Source organism: Oncorhynchus masou, chromosome 24, assembly GCF_036934945.1.
Source record: "Oncorhynchus masou masou isolate Uvic2021 chromosome 24, UVic_Omas_1.1, whole genome shotgun sequence".
NCBI lineage: Eukaryota > Metazoa > Chordata > Actinopteri > Salmoniformes > Salmonidae > Oncorhynchus > Oncorhynchus masou.
The window spans coordinates 37,537,396-37,556,814 of NC_088235.1; the positions used below are offsets into that span (position 1 = coordinate 37,537,396).

Genomic DNA, 19,419 nt, shown 5'->3' on the forward strand with positions numbered 1-19,419 from the left:
TTAAAATGTTAGGATTGTAAATTATTTAAATTACAAACATTCCCAAGGCCCCTTTAAACGGTGTAGTATTGAGAGAAAAGGGAGAAATTTGAATTAAATTTGCCATAATGTCATCGGTGTGAAATCATTTCATTGAATTCATGGGTAAGTAAGTAGGAAAGGGGATGCATTACTTCTTGACCAATATCTTGACCAGTTAATCACATATAATATAATAAATAATAATTCAAATGGGATGTGGCTGGTTTTAATTACAGGGAAAAGATAGATTTGTCTACACAGGGAAATGTATAGTATGGCCACGCAAATTCTTAAATAGAACGGTCCCACCCACTTCCAGCTAATGAGTCTCCATTCTCAGACAGGGATCCTTTAATTGAAGAATTATTATTTATTTTTTGCTTTGTAAATCATTCTGATTTGTAACTTCCCTTGTAAGAGTATACCTGACTTAGCATTTGATTGAACATATATGAATAGATACTATAGAGACCCCTTGACTCAGTATTTGTGCTACATGCAGTTCTGAATTGCATAACAGAAGACATTGTGAAGGCCATGGGTCATCAAAATATAGCTAAAACGCAAATATCGTTAGAAGGAAGGGCCATTTACTTGTATAAGTGATGTTAAATCCTTTCCCAGTGTTGGAGTGGTCAGTCTGGAACTCCAGTCGCATGATGTGTCCATTGCTGGCTATCTGAGAGGGTACGTCCTTCCCGGAGAATGTGCCAAACGTGGTGGGCTCCGACATCCCATCGTCTTTCACAATTAGGTAGTCAAACTGGGGCTCTACCTCAAAGTCGCTGAAAATTAGATGAATCCTGCTCCCTGGCTCGGCGATAATGAGCCACACACAGTTCATGTTGTTCCCATACTCCTCAGGGTAGTTGGGAGAGAGGATTATTCCTGATGGGGTGGTGAAATTGAAAAAGCAGGAAACTGCAAAAATAGATAGGGGCACACACACAGATCTGCCATCATGCATTGATGCAGCACACAGTGAGATAAATTAGCTCTTTTATAAGACATCACTGAAGACATTTTGTTTGAAATGGGTAGGATACATGCTTTCCTTTGAATTCTTCATTCTATTCACTGCACCAGGTGGAATAATATAACCCAGTGTCATGACAGTAGAGAGGCTATCAACCAAGAGCTGCCTGCCTTTGGCTGTATAGCTGCTTAACCCTGGTGTCAGCCTTCGTGCCAGAGGGAGGGTGAACGGAAAATATTGAAATCTACTAACTAACAATACAGGCTTACCTGCAACAGTAGCTCTTACTTTAAATAAAAAATAACTCTTAAGACCTCTGTTTAGAAACGGTAAATAGTAAGCTCCGTTAGCAATGTCTAAATGACAGGAGTAATGATCTTTGAATGGTATAGCACCTGAATGGACAGCAGGGAGTGTTGACCAAGCAATGATGACAGCTTTACATGTGTCAGAGGGTATGGTCATACCACATTCCTTCGGACTGTTGGGAGTATGTAGGTGTATCAGATGGATCAATCTAAATGAGAGTGTTGTTAATTAAAGTCATACATTTTGAAATGGCATCTTACACACGCAGCTGGGTTTGTTTCCAGACCACTGGTTGTTTTGCTGGCAAGATATTGTTCTCTCGCCGACCAACTCAAAGGCCGCCTGACACTCGAATGTTAGCATGTCGCCATGTAAAAATCTCTCCCCCGATCTTCTGCCGTAGGCCGGGATGCCAGGATCCCCACACCCTCCTTTGTCGATTTCTGTAAAAATATGCAAGCATTACCATGTTCAAGTTCATTCAATGGTTTCAATTCCTAAGGACATCTGGTTAGTTGCTCTTCGGGTTGAATGTCCTAAAACTGATATCCACTGAGCAATCTTCAGATCCTGAAAACATAACATGACAGCTTTCCTCTAACACAACATTCCTCATGCAAGTATAATCATTTTAGAACCATCAATATAATCCAATAGAGAATAAGACAGCGAGAGCAATATACTGGCATGCCAACTGTTGTCTATTTCCTCTACAAGTTCAGGTGGAGGCAGCATTTTCTAGCAGGAGTAAAATGACAGTGACAAATGAATGACGTTCTGGAAGAGTTCATTTTTTGTGTTAACAACCAGCATGTCAGCTCAGTAGCTATCGCTCCACTGGCCCAGCTGAGCAATAATCTACAGGGGATGAGTTTAATTCCAGCAGCACATTCAACAACCTTTGTGAGATGTTAAGTGCCGGTTAAATACCTTTGGAGCTGCCAAGAGCAATTAGTTGAGGGATCTATGCGTAGGCTCCACATTCAGGTTAAGGGCATATCAGCCCGATTGCAACCGTGATTGAGATGTAAACTGTCTTACTAAGGATTTACCATGCTCTTAAACACTAATATGTAAAAATGCCTCAAGTGGCTGTCCATCGCTGAATTTATTGCCCAATAACCTAAATTATGATGAGCTGGGAGACAAATCAGCTGTCTAGGACATGTCTACCATTTACATGCATATTGTGGGTGAAAGTACAAGCATTGAAGAAATGGGAAGCAGGAGATAACATCAAAATACGTGCATTGAGGTACACAGTGGTCTGTTTCAGAGTTAATGCAAATATTTCAAAGATGACATAAACAACTCAAAGCATCATTTCAATGTCCACAAATAACAGAGAAATGTTTGTAATTTATCTTTATGCTCTCTCTGTGTCACTGTTTTCTGGTATATATACGGCATGATAAAAATAAATAAATATATAAACAAAAGAGACTGCAGTTCCACCGAATAAAGCTCAGTGAATGAAGCTCATTGTTTCCATGTTCGATAGCAACGGGTTTACTTGGCTCTGTTCTCACATTGTAATGTATCTGGAAATGCATGACAACAAAAACACAATTTTGCTCCCTCTTATAGAGCCGCTTTGTGAGACATCCCTCAAAATAGATTTTCTCACAATGAGCCTACCTTATCCTGTTGTTTGACAGAAAATCTGAATCATGTCACAGAATAAATAAGAAATATGCACATAGAATGTGCTACAGGAAGGAATTAAAGAAATCAAGTACAAGTTACGGATAAACTACAGTATTTACTAGGAGCCTCTGCCAAAAAATGCGTACCTACTTGCAAAGTGAGTTTGATGGTATTATGCAATTATGCAATAAACCTTAACGTTCATCATTATATGTGGCAATTTAGTGATTTATATGTATCTATAGACAGTCTTTAGAACATATCTTTTTTATTAGTATATCTTATCGGGATATACCATGATTCTCTACATCTGACTGATACATGTTGCTTGATCATTTACACAAGCAATTACTTATGGGTTGTGAATGTTTCAAATAGTTCAAATGTAGGTATCACTTGTTGCCAGCATTTCTCACACAGATGTAATTACATGATGCATACTACAGGTAAACAAGGCTGACTGAATACTGCCCCAGATTATATACACAGTAGACATGGACACCTACTGTACGGGGCCCCCTAAGAATACCTCCCGCCACTTATATTCAGTGGTTTTGCTGTCAAACATGGTACCTGGACAGTAGGCACTAGTGTGACATTGAGTGGTCTCATTGTGCAGGGTTATGCATTTTGTTGAGCTGTCAATTGTGCAAACTGTCAGTGGAGCCATATAAAGTAAAGGTTGAGACTTGTGTTTGAAGGGGTTGTGGTCAAAAGTTTTGAGAATGACACAAATATTAATTTCAAAGTTTGCTGCTTCAGTGTCTTTAGATATTTTTGTCAGATGTTACTGTAGAATAGTGAATTATAATTACAAGCATTTCATAAGTGTTAAAGGCTTTTATTGACAAATACATGTAGTTGATGCAAAGAGGCAATATTTGCAGTGTTGACCCTTCTTTTCAAGACCCCTGCAATCCACCCTGGCATGCTGTCAATTAACTTCTGGGCCACATCCTGACTGATGGCAGTCCATTCTTGCATAATCAATGCTTGGAGTTTGTCAGAATTTGTTGGTTTTTGTTTGTCCACCCGCCTGTTGAGGATTGACCACAAGTACTCAATGGGATTAAGGTCTGGGGAGTTTCCTGCCATGGACCCTAAATATCGATGTTTTGTTCCCCGAGCCACTTAGTTATCACTTTTGCCTTATGGCAAGGTGCTCCATCATGCTGGAAAAGGCATTGTTCATCACCAAACTGTTCCTGGATGGTTGGGAGAAGTTGCTCTCGGAGGATGTGTTGGTACCATTCTTTATTCATAGCTGTGTTCTTAGGCAAAATTGTGAGTGAGCCCACTCCCTTGGCTGAGAAGCAACCCCACACATGAATGGTCTCAGGATGCTTTACTGTTGGCATGACACAGGACTGATGGTAGCGCTCACCTTGTCTTCTCCGGATAAGCTTTTTTCCGGATGCCCCAAACAATCGTAATGGGGATTCATCAGAGAAAATGACTTTAGCCCAGTCCTCAGCAGTCCAATCCCTGTACCTTTTGCAGAATATCAGTCAATCCCTGATGTTTTTCCTGGAGAGAAGTGGTTTCTTTGCTGCCCTTCTTGACACCAGGCCATCCTCCAAAAGTCTTTGCCTCACTGTGCGTGCAGACGCACTCACACCTGCCTGCTGCCATTCCTGAGCAAGCTCTGTACTGGTGGTGCCCCGATCCCGCAGCTGTATCAACTTTAGGGGACGGTCCTGGCGCTTGCTGGAGTTTCTTGGGTGCCCTGAAGCCTTCTTTACAACAATTGAACCACTCTCCTTGAAGTTTTTGATGATCTTATAAATGGTTGATTTAGGTGCAATCTTACTGGCAGCAATATCCTTACCTATGAAGCCCTTTTTGTGCAAAGCAATGATGACGGCACATGTTTCCTTGCAGGTAACCATGGTTGACAGAGGATGAACAATGATTCCAAGCACCACCCTCCTTTTGAAGCTTCCAGTCTGTTATTTGAACTCAATAAGCATAACAGAGTGATCTCCAGCCTTGTCCTCGTCAACACTCACACCTGTGCTAACGAGAGAATCCCTGACAGCTGCTCCTTTTGTGGCAGGGCTGAAATGCAGTGGAAATGTTTTTGGGAGATTCTGTTCAGTTGCATGGCGAAGAGGGACTTTGCAATTATTTGCAATTCATCTGATCACTCTTCATAACATTCTGGAGTATATGCAAATTGCCATCATACAAACTGAGGTAGTAGACTTTGTAAAAATGTATATTTGTGTCATTCTCAAAACTTTTGGCCATGTCATAAATGTCTAAATGGAGAGTGGATGGTGGTGACAACAGACTTTCTGTACAATGTTTCCACACAAAATATTTTATTGAATAGGGGCCTAAGTGAACTGCACTTCCACCTAGCAGTTGAGTTGATTGGAAAGCATCTTCCAAAGCAAACCGTGTCCCCACAGTATGTATCAGCAACGCAAATCTCTTCTGCTCTCACAGCATGACACTACTTTAATGTGGGTTTGACTTTGCCAGAGTGGCACACTGTGCCCAGTCAACACATGACTTATTAGTGCAAGTTCATTGCTATTCATCAGTTGGAAGGAATTAGACCGACCATCTGATACTGGAAATGAATTACCGTTTATGCTGGTGGAAGCAAATTCTGCACATTAGTGTTTATTGAAACAGATGCTTATATATTTTCATAGAACTTTGCTTTGATGTTATTTGGTAGCCTATCCAAAACCAGCGAGTGCAATTCATTTGGATAACTCTAACATATCAGTGTCTGTGTCGAGCACATATGCTGACCCATTTGCTTAATCTTTCACTGAATCTATAGAATTGATGACTTGGCTAGGCATACAGTGAACATTCTACAGGGTGTAAATAAATGCACATATAGTTGCCTAGTCAAAAGGACATGCTGGGCAGACCAACACATATCTTACATATCAGATTTTATGTATGCGGAAAAGTGGCACCAACTATGAGACTCAAATAAGCATGACCTCAACATGAAATGGGAAATGTACAGGGTTTAAATCCAGACCAAATCCATTTTTTGGGCAGACCATTGTATATGTTCTCAAAGAGAATGGGAAGCATACCTTCATATAGGGCCTTAAACCCTTGGGACCCGATGGTGTCATCAGACTGGAGATGGAGCCACATCTGGTTGCTCATACTGACTATCAGGTCAGGAACACTGGACCCTGTCAGCCTGAAACACATCACATGGAACTCAATGGTTCATTGTCTCTTACTCACATCAGAAGCGTAATTTATTGTTTTTATGCTCCAAAAGCTTTGACCAGTATTTTCAAGTAAGGGGTAAATGTGTATTAATTATATGACAATTATGTTCAATGTATTATCTGAATAAATGCACAATGTATTGTCCTATTTCATCTGTGTAGACTAGAGCATGCAGTAGTAGTTCTGTGCAACTTAAAAAATCCTACAGAGAATGCTGGAGGGATAGTCCGAGATAGTAAATGATAAATTCAGAGCATCTGCAGAGTACTCACACATAGAGCACTCTCCTGGCATCGCCAATTTTCCCTCCGTCCCCCACTGTTAGCGTGTCATATCCTCTCTCAAGATCAAACTCCTCAAAGGCAAGCTTAATAACCTGCTCAAAAAAGGATAAATGTTCCATTGGTTCAAGGACAGCCACTATAGCATGGCCATAAACAATTTTGCAATTGTACTATTTATACAATGCTTTCTTTGCTTTATTTTCCTATAAATTGTACAAATTAAAAGCCTTGGGTCGGAATTCAATCATAACAAATTGCCTTTCAAATCATGCCAAAAGTAAACAATCCATATCTGTGTCAACAGTGGTTAGGATTTAAACAAATATTTAAAATACGTGTGGTTTTGCATCAAAAGTGTAATGCGCTATGATTGAATTATAACCATAAATCCCATACACTAATAATGAGTCTTTTAGCATGTAATGTATAAAAACATCATGGTACTCTATGGTATTCACCATGGCAAAACATAGCTTAGTCATATTAGAGCTGCAAAAGACAGCAACATTTCAGCTGCTGAAGCTCTGTCATTTCAAACATGTATTTTGGGGAGTGCTGTGATGACTGATTATCATTGCATAGTATGTGTAAAAAGCAGCCCTGCCACTGCTACCACGGAAGCTGAAATAATGAAACCATGAAATACATTTGCAAATTATTTTGGGGTGGCAATGACATGATGAAATGCAAAAGAACAGTTCAAGTATTTGCAATGCCTGGGCACAAACAAAGTCTTGAGAAAAAAAGATGCCTCCACATTTGATGCCTGTGCAGGATGAAAGGCAATGAAAAGAAAATTGGATTTCAGAGGAGATTGCTTGAAGGGAAGAAATAAAGCTTAATTAGGACAAACCCATTATCAACATCCTAAAATTCTCTCATTTGGGCCATTAAATAACCATTATTCCCATCCATATTTTTTAATTCTGAAACTTGAAGCACAAATATATTACCTGTGTAGGTTGGGCAATCCTCACTGAAATGTGTATTAGCAAGCCAAAGGGCCCAAAGTGAATGATCAATGTGAGAGCCTAAACCCTTGAGTGCAAGTTCACTGATAGCCAGTTTACTATTCAGGAGCCTCTGATAACTCACCATGCCATGTACAGTGCCTTCAGAAAGTAGTCACACTCATTGACTTATTCCTAATTTTGTTGTGTTACAGCCTGAATTCAAAATTGATTAAATATACTTTTCTTACCCATCTCCACACACTACCCCATAATGACAATGTATTTCAAGAAATGTTTGCAAATGTATTTTTAAAACGTTTTGCCGAAATATCTAATTTACATTCACACACCTGAGTAATACTTTTGTAGAATCACCTTTAGCGCCGATTACAGCTGTGTGTCATTTTGGGTATCTAAGAGCTTTGCTCACCTGGATTGTACAATATGCCCATTATTCTTTAAAATATTCTTCAAGCTCTGTCAAGTTGATTGTTGATCATTGCTAGACAGCCATTTTCAAGTCCTGCCATAGATTTTCAAGCCGGTTTAAGTTGAAACTGTAACTAGGCCATTCAAGAACATTCAATGTCATCTTGGTAACCAACTCCAGTGTAGATTTGGTCTTGTGATTTAGGTTAAATCTCCTGCTGAAAGGTGAATTATTCTCCCAGAGTCTGTTGGAAAGCAGACTGAACTAGGTTTCTCTCTAGGATTTTGCCTGTGCTTATAGCTGTACACCCCCTAAAATATCCCTAGTCCTTGCCAATGACAAGCATACCCATAACATGTACTGTTGGGACATTTTTACTAGGCTTCTCTTATGTCTCTGGGATAATATACCGTCAATAGAGGTAAACATGTGTTGTTGGTTTTTACGCAACTGTGAGCACCTCTGAAGTTTTTGGACAAGCAATCTGTGTGGAATGTCAAACTTTGTTTCATAGTAAGCAGTTTAAGGCAATCTTAAATGAGAAGTCTACATTACCACCCTCTCAAATTACCCTGTCAAAAACCAATAGGGTTTTTACAGAAGACTAAGCAATGGAGAAAACAGAACTCATAGTCTATATCAACACAATTGCATGCTGACAGCACATCTTCGTGATCGTTCCTTTAAGTGGCCTGTAGATAATATTTTAGGGCACTATTGATTCCTTTGTTTTATTCAGAACCGAAAGGCATGACAACTGGTTCAATGGTTCTGTTTTGTATTCAATTGTTGATAAGACTTCTAAAATGCTTAAAACCTCCCTGTGACTTTGTAGAGATTGTTGATGTTTTGTAACTCATCCCAAATAATCAATGTCTGGTTTGAACACCTGTCCCTATACATTTAGCCCATTTAGCCCATTTTGTGTCCCAACAACATTGTTTTGTCAAAAACATCACACTATTTGTTTATAAATACTGTCAACCAGCTACATACACAAACACTAACACATCGGGGGTAAATATATTAATGTGTCAATGACTATATTAATTACTGAATGAATTATACTCCTTGGGGTAACCTAGTCTGATGTATGATGGTATGCCAGGTGACTCTCGGTTTAGAGCATAACATTGAAGTCCAATTGTGAGTTAAAATATTCAAATGATTGTATGCACAAAATTAATAAAAATTGATCAAAACTTGCTCCATACATGAACATAGTTGTTTGAGGTGCTGTTTACAAAATGGAATACCTACAAACAACAGTGTTATCTTGAAAGAGAGTCAACTGGTGGGCATTTTCAGAACCTGGACAGTTCATTGAACTGTGGACATCTAGACTTATCATATACATACACATGTATAATCAATGTAACACATGATGGTTGGCTTATGATCACAAATCAACTAGGGATCTGATGAGGCAGCACTACTTGTAACACTGAATGTCAGAAAATATTAGCTAGAGAACAGATCGGAAGAAAGAAACATTTTATGAGGTTGTTCATACTCTGACCTGCTCATACATTGAAAGCAATCCTTCTTCCAATTAGATAGAGAACATAATTCCTAAGCCCAAAACATGACTATCATATCTTCCCAAACTAGCAAAAAAGCCACAGAATGGACATTCAAAGGAGCTGAATGTGTCCATGTGTTCTAAAAAAACTCACTGGTTTGTTTTCAAAACCCAAGTTTTCCACCAAGATAAATGCTCATGTTTGAATAATGGCATACCACAAATTAGAGAAGGAAATAATGAAAACTTGACTTACACAGCAAGTAATTTAAAAAAGGCACTTGCTTCTTGCAATAAATATAGTTAAAAACAACTTTCAGAAGAGTAATTTTATTACAAAACAGACTATTTTAAGATAATTCTATCCTATACTACCTTCAAAATGAATTGAGAATAGGTTTAAAGAAAAGGAACAAACTTATCAGTCTACACAGGAGACAGACAGGAACATTTGCCACAACCCCAGCCATTGGAAGACAAAAATCTCAATCAAAATCTCTAAGGACCATGTACTTGGTGCAAGATACACTACATATGAAAAAGCATGTGGACACCCTTTCAAATTAGTATATTCGGATATTTCAGCCACACCCATTGCTGACAGGTGTAAAAAACAAAATCAAGCACACAGCCATGTAATCTCCATACACAAGCATTGGCAGTTGATTGGCCTTACTGAAGACCTCAGTGACTTTCAACGTGGCACCGTAATAGAATGCCACCTTTCCAACAATTCAGTTTGTCAAGTGTTGAAGTGGAAACGTCTAGGAGCAACAACGGCTCAGCCGCAAAGTGGTAGGCCACACAGAACAGGACCGCCGAGTGCTGAAGCGCATAGCGCGTACACATTTTCTGTCCACTCACTTCCGAGTTCCAAACTGCCTCTGGAAGCAATGTCAGCACAATAACTGTTAATCGCGAGCTTCATGAAATGGGTTTCCACAGCCGAGCAGCAGCACACAAGCCTAAGATCACCATGCACAATGCTACGGGTTGACTGGAGTGGTGTTAAGCTCACCGCCATTGGACTCTGGAGCACTGGAAACGCATTCTCTGGAGTGATGAATCATGCCTAACCATCTGGCAGTCTAACGGACGAATCTGGGTTTGGAAGGTGCCAGGAGAACGCTACCTGCCCTAATGCATAGTGCCAACTGTAAAGTTGGACTAATGGACTAATACAAAAATAAATGTATCTTTCCTCTCTCTGTGTTTCACAATTTTCCTTCAGTCGCAAGAGGCTGAATGTATCTCAAAGGAGAAAACATCAGAGCAAGCAAAACAGCTCCCCTCTGTCTCTCTATGTGTAGGCCATCTATCTGACGCTGTCTGGTCCAAACGAGTATGGCATTGTTGCCGACTATAGCATTGAAGGCAAAGGAAGCCAGCGACTATCTGGCCTCCCTTGACAAAAAAAGTATAAAAAATGTGCCAATCAGAGTTGAGCTAAACTAAGCAAGCTCAACTGTGAATGGTCCTGGCGCACCAAAAAAAAGTGTCAAGGGAAGCCAGCTTGGATTTGGCGTCACTCCTATCAAATCCCACTGAGAGCATACGTCATTGTCAGAAAAACTTGAATTGTTGCATCTATTTGTGTTGTTGTCCTCCGCTGGCTAGCTAGCCAGCTAACTAAAATTGGCACTTTCCTAAATTAGCCATGGATGGAGATAGGGATTTGGACTTGTGGTTTTACTTAAATCTCCATACTGGCCAAAGTCTAACAGCAATTCTGATCCAGCCATTAATTCATACATTGTTGTGCCCCTGGCCAGAGAGGATGGAAGTTGAGTATGTAGCTAGATGTAGAAGACTCATGTTAACTAGGTAATGTTGCCCATGAATGGAAGTTAGGCTAGAGAGCAAGCATTTTAGCCAGGTAGCCTAGAACAACGAAAAATAAAAGCATGTACTGTATTACAAAGTGATAGACTGCTTCGTCAACATGAAAGAGGGGGGGGGGGGAATGGGTTAGGCAGCTCCTGTTTCTTTGGGACTTGCAGTAACTCTCTGTGGTTCAAAATCAAAAGTTGTTTATTGGTCTGAAAATGTTGGAAACATTAACTTGCTTGACCATGCTGTACATGCAATATACTTTGTGGACTTCACTGGACAGAGGTGGCTATCCAGTTTTGTGATAAAGCAAAGGTGTTGTTGAATTCATTCTGCCACTGTGTCTCCTTATTGTCTCGGCCTTTAGGCCCATATATCATGTTCGCAAGGAATATGAATTAACAGGTTATAGAGCAAACAATGCAATTATCACAACACATACAGATGAAGTCAGAAGTGTACATACACCTTAGCCAAATACATTTAAACTCTGGTTTTTTTCCCTAGTAAAAATGCCCTGTCTTAGGTCAGTTAGGATCACCACTTCATTTTAAGAATGTGAAATGTCAGAATTATAGTAGAGAGAATCATTTATTTCAACTTTTATTTCTTTCATCACATTCCCAGTGGGAAGTTTGCATACACTCAATTAGTATTTGGTAGCATTGCCTTATATGTTTTGTTTATTCCATGTGTAACTCTGTGTTGTTGTATGTGTCAAATTGCCATGCTTTATCTTGGCCAGGTTGCAGTTGCAAATGAGAACTTGTTCTCAACTAGCATAGCTGGTTGTGAAATAAAAATTGCTTCAAAAAATGTGTTTAACTTGGGTCAAACGTTTCAGGTAGCCTTCCATAAGCTTCCCACAATTAGTTGGGTGAATTTTGTCCCATTCCTCCTGACAGAGCTGAATCAAGTTTGCAGGCCTCCTTGCTAGCACACACTTTTTCAGTTCTGCCCACAAATTTTCCTGAGGATTGAGGTCAGGGCTTTGTGATGGCCACTCCAATACCTTGACTATGTTGTCCTTAAACCATTTTGCCACAACTTTGGGAGTATGCTTGGGGTCATTGTCCATTTGGAAGACCCATTTGCGACCAAGCTTCAACTTCCTGACTGATGTCTTGAGATGTTGCTTCAATATATCCACATAATTTTCCTCCCTCATGATGCCATCTATTTTGTGAAGTGCACGCCTCCTGCAGCAAAGCACCCTCACAACATGATGCTGCCACCCCTGTGCTTCACGGTTGGGATGGTGTTCTTCGACTTGCAAGCTTCCCCCTTTCCCCTCCAAATATAACGATGGTCATTATGGCCAAACAGTTCTATTTTTGTTTCATCAGACCAGAGGACATTTCTCCAAAAAGTACGATCTTTGTCCCCATGTGCAGTTGCCAACGGTAGTCTGGCTTTTTTTAATGGCGGTTTTGGAGCAGTGGCTTCTTCCTTGCTGAGCGGCCTTTCAGGTTATGTTGATATAGGACTCGTTTTACTGTGGATATAGATAATTTTGTACTGGTTTCCTCCAGCATCTTCACAGGGTCCTTTGCTGTTGTTCTGGGATTGATTTGCACTTTCGCACCAAAGTACGTTCAACTCTAGGAGACAGAACACGTCTCCTTCCTAAGTGATATGACGGCTGCGTGGTCCCATGGTGTTTATACTTGCGCACTGTTGTTTGTACAGATGAACGTGGTACCTTCAGGCGTTTGAAAATTTCTCCCAAGGATGAACCAGACTTGTGGAGGTCTACAATTTTCTTTCTGGGGTCTTGGCTGATTTCTTTTGATTTTCCCATGATGTCCAGCAAAGAGGCACTGAGTTTGAAGGTAGGCCTTGAAATACATCCACAGGTACACCTCCAATTGACTCAAATGATGTCAATTAGCCTATCAGAAGCTTTTAAAGCCATGACATAATTTTCTGGAATTTTCCAAGCTGTTTAAAGACACAGTCAGCTTGTGTATGTAAACTTCTGACCCACTGGACTTGTGATACAGTGAATTATAAGTGACATAATATGTCTGTAGAATTACGTGTGTCAAGTAGATGCCCTAACCAACTTGCCAACACTATAGTTTGTTAACAAGAAATTTGTGGAGTGGTTGAAAAACAAGTTTTAATGACTCCAACGTAAGTGTATGTAAACTTCTTACTTCAACTGCAGGTTGTGATATGGCTTTTTGGGAGGCGCCAAGTGACGCCAAGTGACTAATTATTTATTTCCAATCATTTTGAAGAGTTCCATTTCCTTTGAGGCACTCTTTCTTGAAGTATCCATAATTTACAGCAGGAAATATTAATTACTGTTTGCTTTATCTTTAGTGCTCTGACCCCTATGTTGCACGAGGGATATACACGACAAGTAGAAACCATTAATTTGAACAGTTTCAAGTGGCCCCTCTTTATATATATATATCTGCTAATATGCCTCATATTTGTTATGATCATTTAGTGAATTTAATGCCATTTGTACGCTAATGCATACAATGGCATTGCATTAACATGGTAACATAATCATGATTATGTGATTGGACCCCCCTCCCCCCCCCACCACGGAATAGATATTTATCCATTGCATCAGCATGAATCCAATACGGCTCTTGAAACTTTTCTGACATTGAGGTGACTGAATTAAAATAAATAATTTTCACACAGAAATCATCTCCATTCTTGCTGTTAACTTGTGGAGTTTATTATTCAAAGAAAATGAAATAAACATGGAGTATGCCAAGTATAAACAAATTGTTTAATTGCTGAAAGAAAACAATGCATGATAATGAAATGTTTCCTTAACAATGCCAATGAAGCCATCCAATGAAGTCATGGGTGGTTTGGCATCATGCAGGGTAAATAAATATACCACACATTTGTTATAATTTAAAGGTTTATGCCTCACATACTATTTTGCAATACAGAACATGTTGCCTTCCGTAAGATCTGTCCTATTGGGTCACTGTCACAATAAAATATATTTCCCTTCATTTAGTGTCAAAACATCTCTCAGACTCCATCCAAAATAATGTGATAATGCCTTGATACTCAACTTGCAAAATACTACAAAAAATGAATTAAATGATTGAAGTTGAACCATTCACCTTGCAGAGGGATTCATTAGCAAGTATATGAATGCTGATAAGTCACCGTGTTAAAGTGAAAGAAGAAAATACATCTGACTCACCTTCCCATTGTCCACTGCTGTTATGACCCAGACACAGTGGGCATTATTTTCATACTGAACAGGGTAATTAGGGGACGTGATGAAGCCCTTTGGTCCTCTTAAATTAGAGCCACACGTTCTCGCTGTTGAAATCAAATCAAATACATCCATCAGAAATGAAACATTGGAAACAACAATGCAATGATACAACAGGTGATATACATCCCACAATCACACTGAGAAAGATGAGCTATTTGGTAAACAATAACCTCAACCAACTCCAGAAATAGACTTGACACTGCTGTACATTTTCTGTAAAACAGTTAGTCGTGGAATGCATTCAAGGTTGGAAGATGGACACTTTCTCTACAAAAATGAGATTCCATGTGTTGCGTCATAGAAAATATGTCTGGAATCTTAAGGTTGGATTCCAGCCTTCTGAGAATCCAACCTTAAGTGGTATCCTTCTACTGTGGTATCCTTCATTGAAAGGCTGGAAGCCAATATGCTTGTTTACAAAACAGTGCCTTTTAATAGCACCTAATTACTCAAACTTTATCCGCTCCACAACAACTGAGGATTGGTGAGTGAAATCATCAAGAGGTGAAGCTGAAAATTATTAATTATGAAATCTCTGATGACTACACTGTGCGCCTGTTAATTATCAAAGTGTCAGAGGGTTCTATAGTCAATAGAAAAAAATGGCAAAACGAGCACATTCTTCATTTACAGGTCGGAACAACAGTCTATAATTAACTAAATAATCACCTGGGATCATGCCCATCCGGGAGAGAAAAGAGCAGCAGTGTATCTCTGAGCTGGAGGCTTTGTAACTTCACATGTAATGGCTTCTACCTGTTACTTAGCTCCGCATGGAGGGGATGGTAGTGGAGAGAGGTTTGGGGGTGAGGGGGTAGTAGAGTGTTATTCTTAAAGATATTCATGGGTGATGCTGTGACAAAAAAGTGTCTGGATCAATCAGTACTTCCCAGGAATGGTGCTAAGAAATTGTCAAACGTGGTTAGTCTTACTTCTGGATCGTTGACATACTGCCTCATTTCATTTTGATTTATGTTATCTGGAGGCCTGTGTCCTCTATGGCTTTGAAAGTTAGAACTCTGCAGATCTCAGCTCGGGACCCAAATTGAACCAGGTTGCCTCTGTCGCGACCAAATATTTACATTCCTATTTTTTGTTGCCAAAACGCAATCTGGAAAACAAATATTTATTGTATATTTATAGTAAATGTAGCAATTATATAACAAGAGAACAACATTTCAACCTTTTCCATTGTCAATAATTCCATCTGCCCATATTATTGATTAATAATATTAATAAGCTCACTGGTTTGAAACCACAAGATCAACCAAATCCGCTAAATATCACGACTAATAACTCTATATTAAAAATGCTGTGATTGAAAAAAAATAGTTTATAGCCTATAGTTGAAGATCAAATGTTGTTTCAAAGGTCCAAATTCAAATAAAAAATATATATGTGGAAAACTTGTTACAATGATGACAAAATCTTCTGGTTGAAGTTTCACCCTCAAAACAACAGTTTATGTTGATTACTTTTTTCAAATCCAATATATTTTCCACATATACAGTTTGGTAGCACTTAACCCAGTCTATTGTATATGGACAGCTATAAAAAATATTTTAAAAATAAATAAAAATGCTTCCCCAAATCTAAATGGATAGGGATTACAGAATTCTTTTCTATATACAGTGCCTTGCGAAAGTATTCGGCCCCCTTGAACTTTGCGACCTTTTGCCACATTTCAGGCTTCAAACATAAAAATATAAAACTTTATTTTTTTGTGAAGAATCAACAACAAGTGGGACACAATCATGAAGTGGAACGACATTTATTGGATATTTCAAACTTTTTTAACAAATCAAAAACTGAAAAATTGGGCGTGCAAAACTATTCAGCCCCCTTAAGTTAATACTTTGTAGCGCCACCTTTTGCTGCGATTACAGCTGTAAGTTGCTTGGGGTATGTCTCTATCAGTTTTGCACATCGAGAGACTGAAATTTTTTCCCATTCCTCCTTGCAAAACAGCTCGAGCTCAGTGAGGTTGGATGGAGAGCATTTGTGAACAGCAGTTTTCAGTTCTTTCCACAGATTCTCAATTGGATTCAGGTCTGGACTTTGACTTGGCCATTCTAACACCTGGATATGTTTATTTTTGAACCATTCCATTGTAGATTTTGCTTTATGTTTTGGATCATTGTCTTGTTGGAAGACAAATCTCCGTCCCAGTCTCAGGTCTTTTGCAGACTCCATCAGGTTTTCTTCCAGAATGGTCCTGTATTTGGCTCCATCCATCTTCCCATCAATTTTAACCATCTTCCCTGTCCCTGCTGAAGAAAAGCAGGCCCAAACCATGATGCTGCCACCACCATGTTTGACAGTGGGTATGGTGTGTTCAGGGTAATGGGCTGTGTTGCTTTTACGCCAAACATAACGTTTTGCATTGTTGCCAAAAAGTTCAATTTTGGTTTTATCTGACCAGAGCACCTTCTTCCACATGTTTGGTGTGTCTCCCAGGTGGCTTGTGGCAAACTTTAAACAACACTTTTTATGGATATCTTTAAGAAATGGCTTTCTTCTTGCCACTCTTCCATAAAGGCCAGATTTGTGCAATATACGACTGATTGTTGTCCTATGGACAGAGTCTCCCACCTCAGCTGTAGATCTCTGCAGTTCATCCAGAGTGATCATGGGCCTCTTGGCTGCATCTCTGATCAGTCTTCTCCTTGTATGAGCTGAAAGTTTAGAGGGACGGCCAGGTCTTGGTAGATTTGCAGTGGTCTGATACTCCTTCCATTTCAATATTATCGCTTGCACAGTGCTCCTTGGGATGTTTAAAGCTTGAGAAATCTTTTTGTGTCCAAATCCGGCTTTAAACTTCTTCACAACAGTATCTCGGACCTGCCTGGTGTGTTCCTTGTTCTTCATGATGCTCTCTGCGCTTTTAACGGACCTCTGAGACTATCACAGTGCAGGTGCATTTATACGGAGACTTGATTACACACAGGTGGATTGTATTTATCATCATTAGTCATTTAGGTCAACATTGGATCATTCAGAGATCCTCACTGAACTTCTGGAGAGAGTTTGCTGCATTGAAAGTAAAGGGGCTGAATAATTTTGCACGCCCAATTTTTCAGTTTTTGATTTGTAAAAAAGGTTTGAAATATCCAATAAATGTCGTTCCACTTCATGATTGTGTCCCACTTGTTGTTGATTCTTCACAAAAAAATACAGTTTTATATCTTTATGTTGGAAGCCTGAAATGTGGCAAAAGGTCGCAAAGTTCAAGGGGGCCGAATACTTTCGCAAGGCACTGTATATATATATATATATATATATATATATATATATATGTTATTTTTTTTAACTTGAATTTAGTCAGGGGAAACCCATTGAGAGCAGGATCACATTTTCAAAGGTGATAAATATTGTATATAGCAACAACAACAAAAAACTTGTAAAAATAAACCTTTTCTGTTTTTGTACACAACATGTGCTAACAAAAGCCTACCATGCAGTCATAATAATTTTGGGAGCTCATGTGATATTCATCCCAGCTATTAACACTTCAAAGGAAGACAGCTTGCAGTTACTGCCTCTCACAGATGGCTAACAACTGCATGTCTCAATAAAGAAAGAGGGAAGACGTCTCAATGCTTTTAAATCAAGGGGATTGAATATTGAATAGCCTTTGTAAATTCCAGGTAAAGCCATGGTAATATGACGAATAGAGAACATTCAAGTCTTTGACCTGGGAGGTAGTAGGTAGCAGTTACATCCTCAACATATAAGAATCTCTGTACTGTAGTCTCTCACCATTGATCACCCTACCCACCATTGGTGCGTGTCCCTCATCTCCCTTAAAATCAAGATGGGAAAATGTACCAACAGAAAGTGTTGGGATGGAAAAATGGTCTGCATGCATTCACACTTACTGCGGCAGATAGGTCTGTGGTCACTCCATGCGGCCAGTGTCTCTGTCACTCTCTGGCAAGTGATGCTCTTTGATCCCTGAAGCACATAGCTGTCATCGCAGGAAAACTGGATGCTGGCTCCGACCCTATGGGAGTTGGAGAGACAAATGACCGTAAGTGATTGACCGGTCGTACAGAGCTCACCATCAACCCCTGGCCCCTCTATGCCTGTGACAGACTTCCTTCCTCTAAATATCACTGTTTTTCTCTGTGTACAAGTTCCCTACCATCCTCAAGCTGCTTTGTTTTTAATGGTTATAAGTAAGTCTGCCTCCTTAACAAACAAGTAATGGTCTTTGTTGAATTAAGGTATCTTCTTTAAGAGGGTTGTATCACCTATTGAGGGTGTGCAATTGCAGTCATTAATGGTGATGGTATAACAGTGGGGGTTTAAAAATGCAACACAGCAGGGCTCGCACTGATTAAAGCTGTTCCACACAGTTCCCATTACACTGACGCCAAACCTGATAAGAGTGAAGAAAAGGCACCCACTGAAAGTCAAAGCCCATCCTCTTCCCATTCTCTGGAATACCAGGATCTGGACAAACGTCTGCTGCCATGCCCCCTTGGCTCACTACAGAAAGAGGATAAAAGGTGGAATACAGAGTGGTGAGGGAAAAGAGGTACAAAACCTATTGAAATACTAGTGACAGATATAATAAAATAATTCCATAAAAGTGGTGCACCACAAGTATACTGTATATACCGGGCAGGTATGGAAAAAATACATATATGTATATATATATATATAATTATCAAAGTAATGTGATGAACTTGACTGTACAATATTCATGACTAATTCATTCATTGACACTACAAACTATACACACTGATGGTTAGAAAAAAAGTTGAGTTTGCTCCAGAGGCTGGGATACTTTTAACAAAGGCCCATTTCGATACTCCATAAGAAGTGCTGACAAGAATCTGAAAGGTATTACACTAGAAGCACAGAGCCAGGAGCAAGAGACAGCGGCGACAAACAGCACCCTCACAATTATAGTATTAGAGCAATAAATCTAATTTCATGTTCTAACAAGATCACGCGCCATTAGTCT

The 19,419-nt window shown here is 39.5% G+C and overlaps 1 protein-coding gene across 1 annotated transcript in view; it reads right to left on the minus strand.

The window, feature by feature from the left end:
• Nucleotides 1-19,419, minus strand: part of LOC135512133 (CUB and sushi domain-containing protein 1-like) — a 502,291-nt gene that overhangs the window by 174,911 nt on the left and 307,961 nt on the right. The window contains exons 8-14 of the mRNA XM_064933828.1: nt 18,857-18,938; nt 18,326-18,450; nt 14,370-14,491; nt 6,439-6,542; nt 6,019-6,131; nt 1,567-1,749; nt 616-942 (exon numbers count right to left, since the gene is read on the minus strand). Coding sequence (XP_064789900.1) covers nt 616-942; nt 1,567-1,749; nt 6,019-6,131; nt 6,439-6,542; nt 14,370-14,491; nt 18,326-18,450; nt 18,857-18,938 — 1,056 coding nt within the window. The remainder of the gene's footprint in view (nt 1-615; nt 943-1,566; nt 1,750-6,018; nt 6,132-6,438; nt 6,543-14,369; nt 14,492-18,325; nt 18,451-18,856; nt 18,939-19,419) is intronic.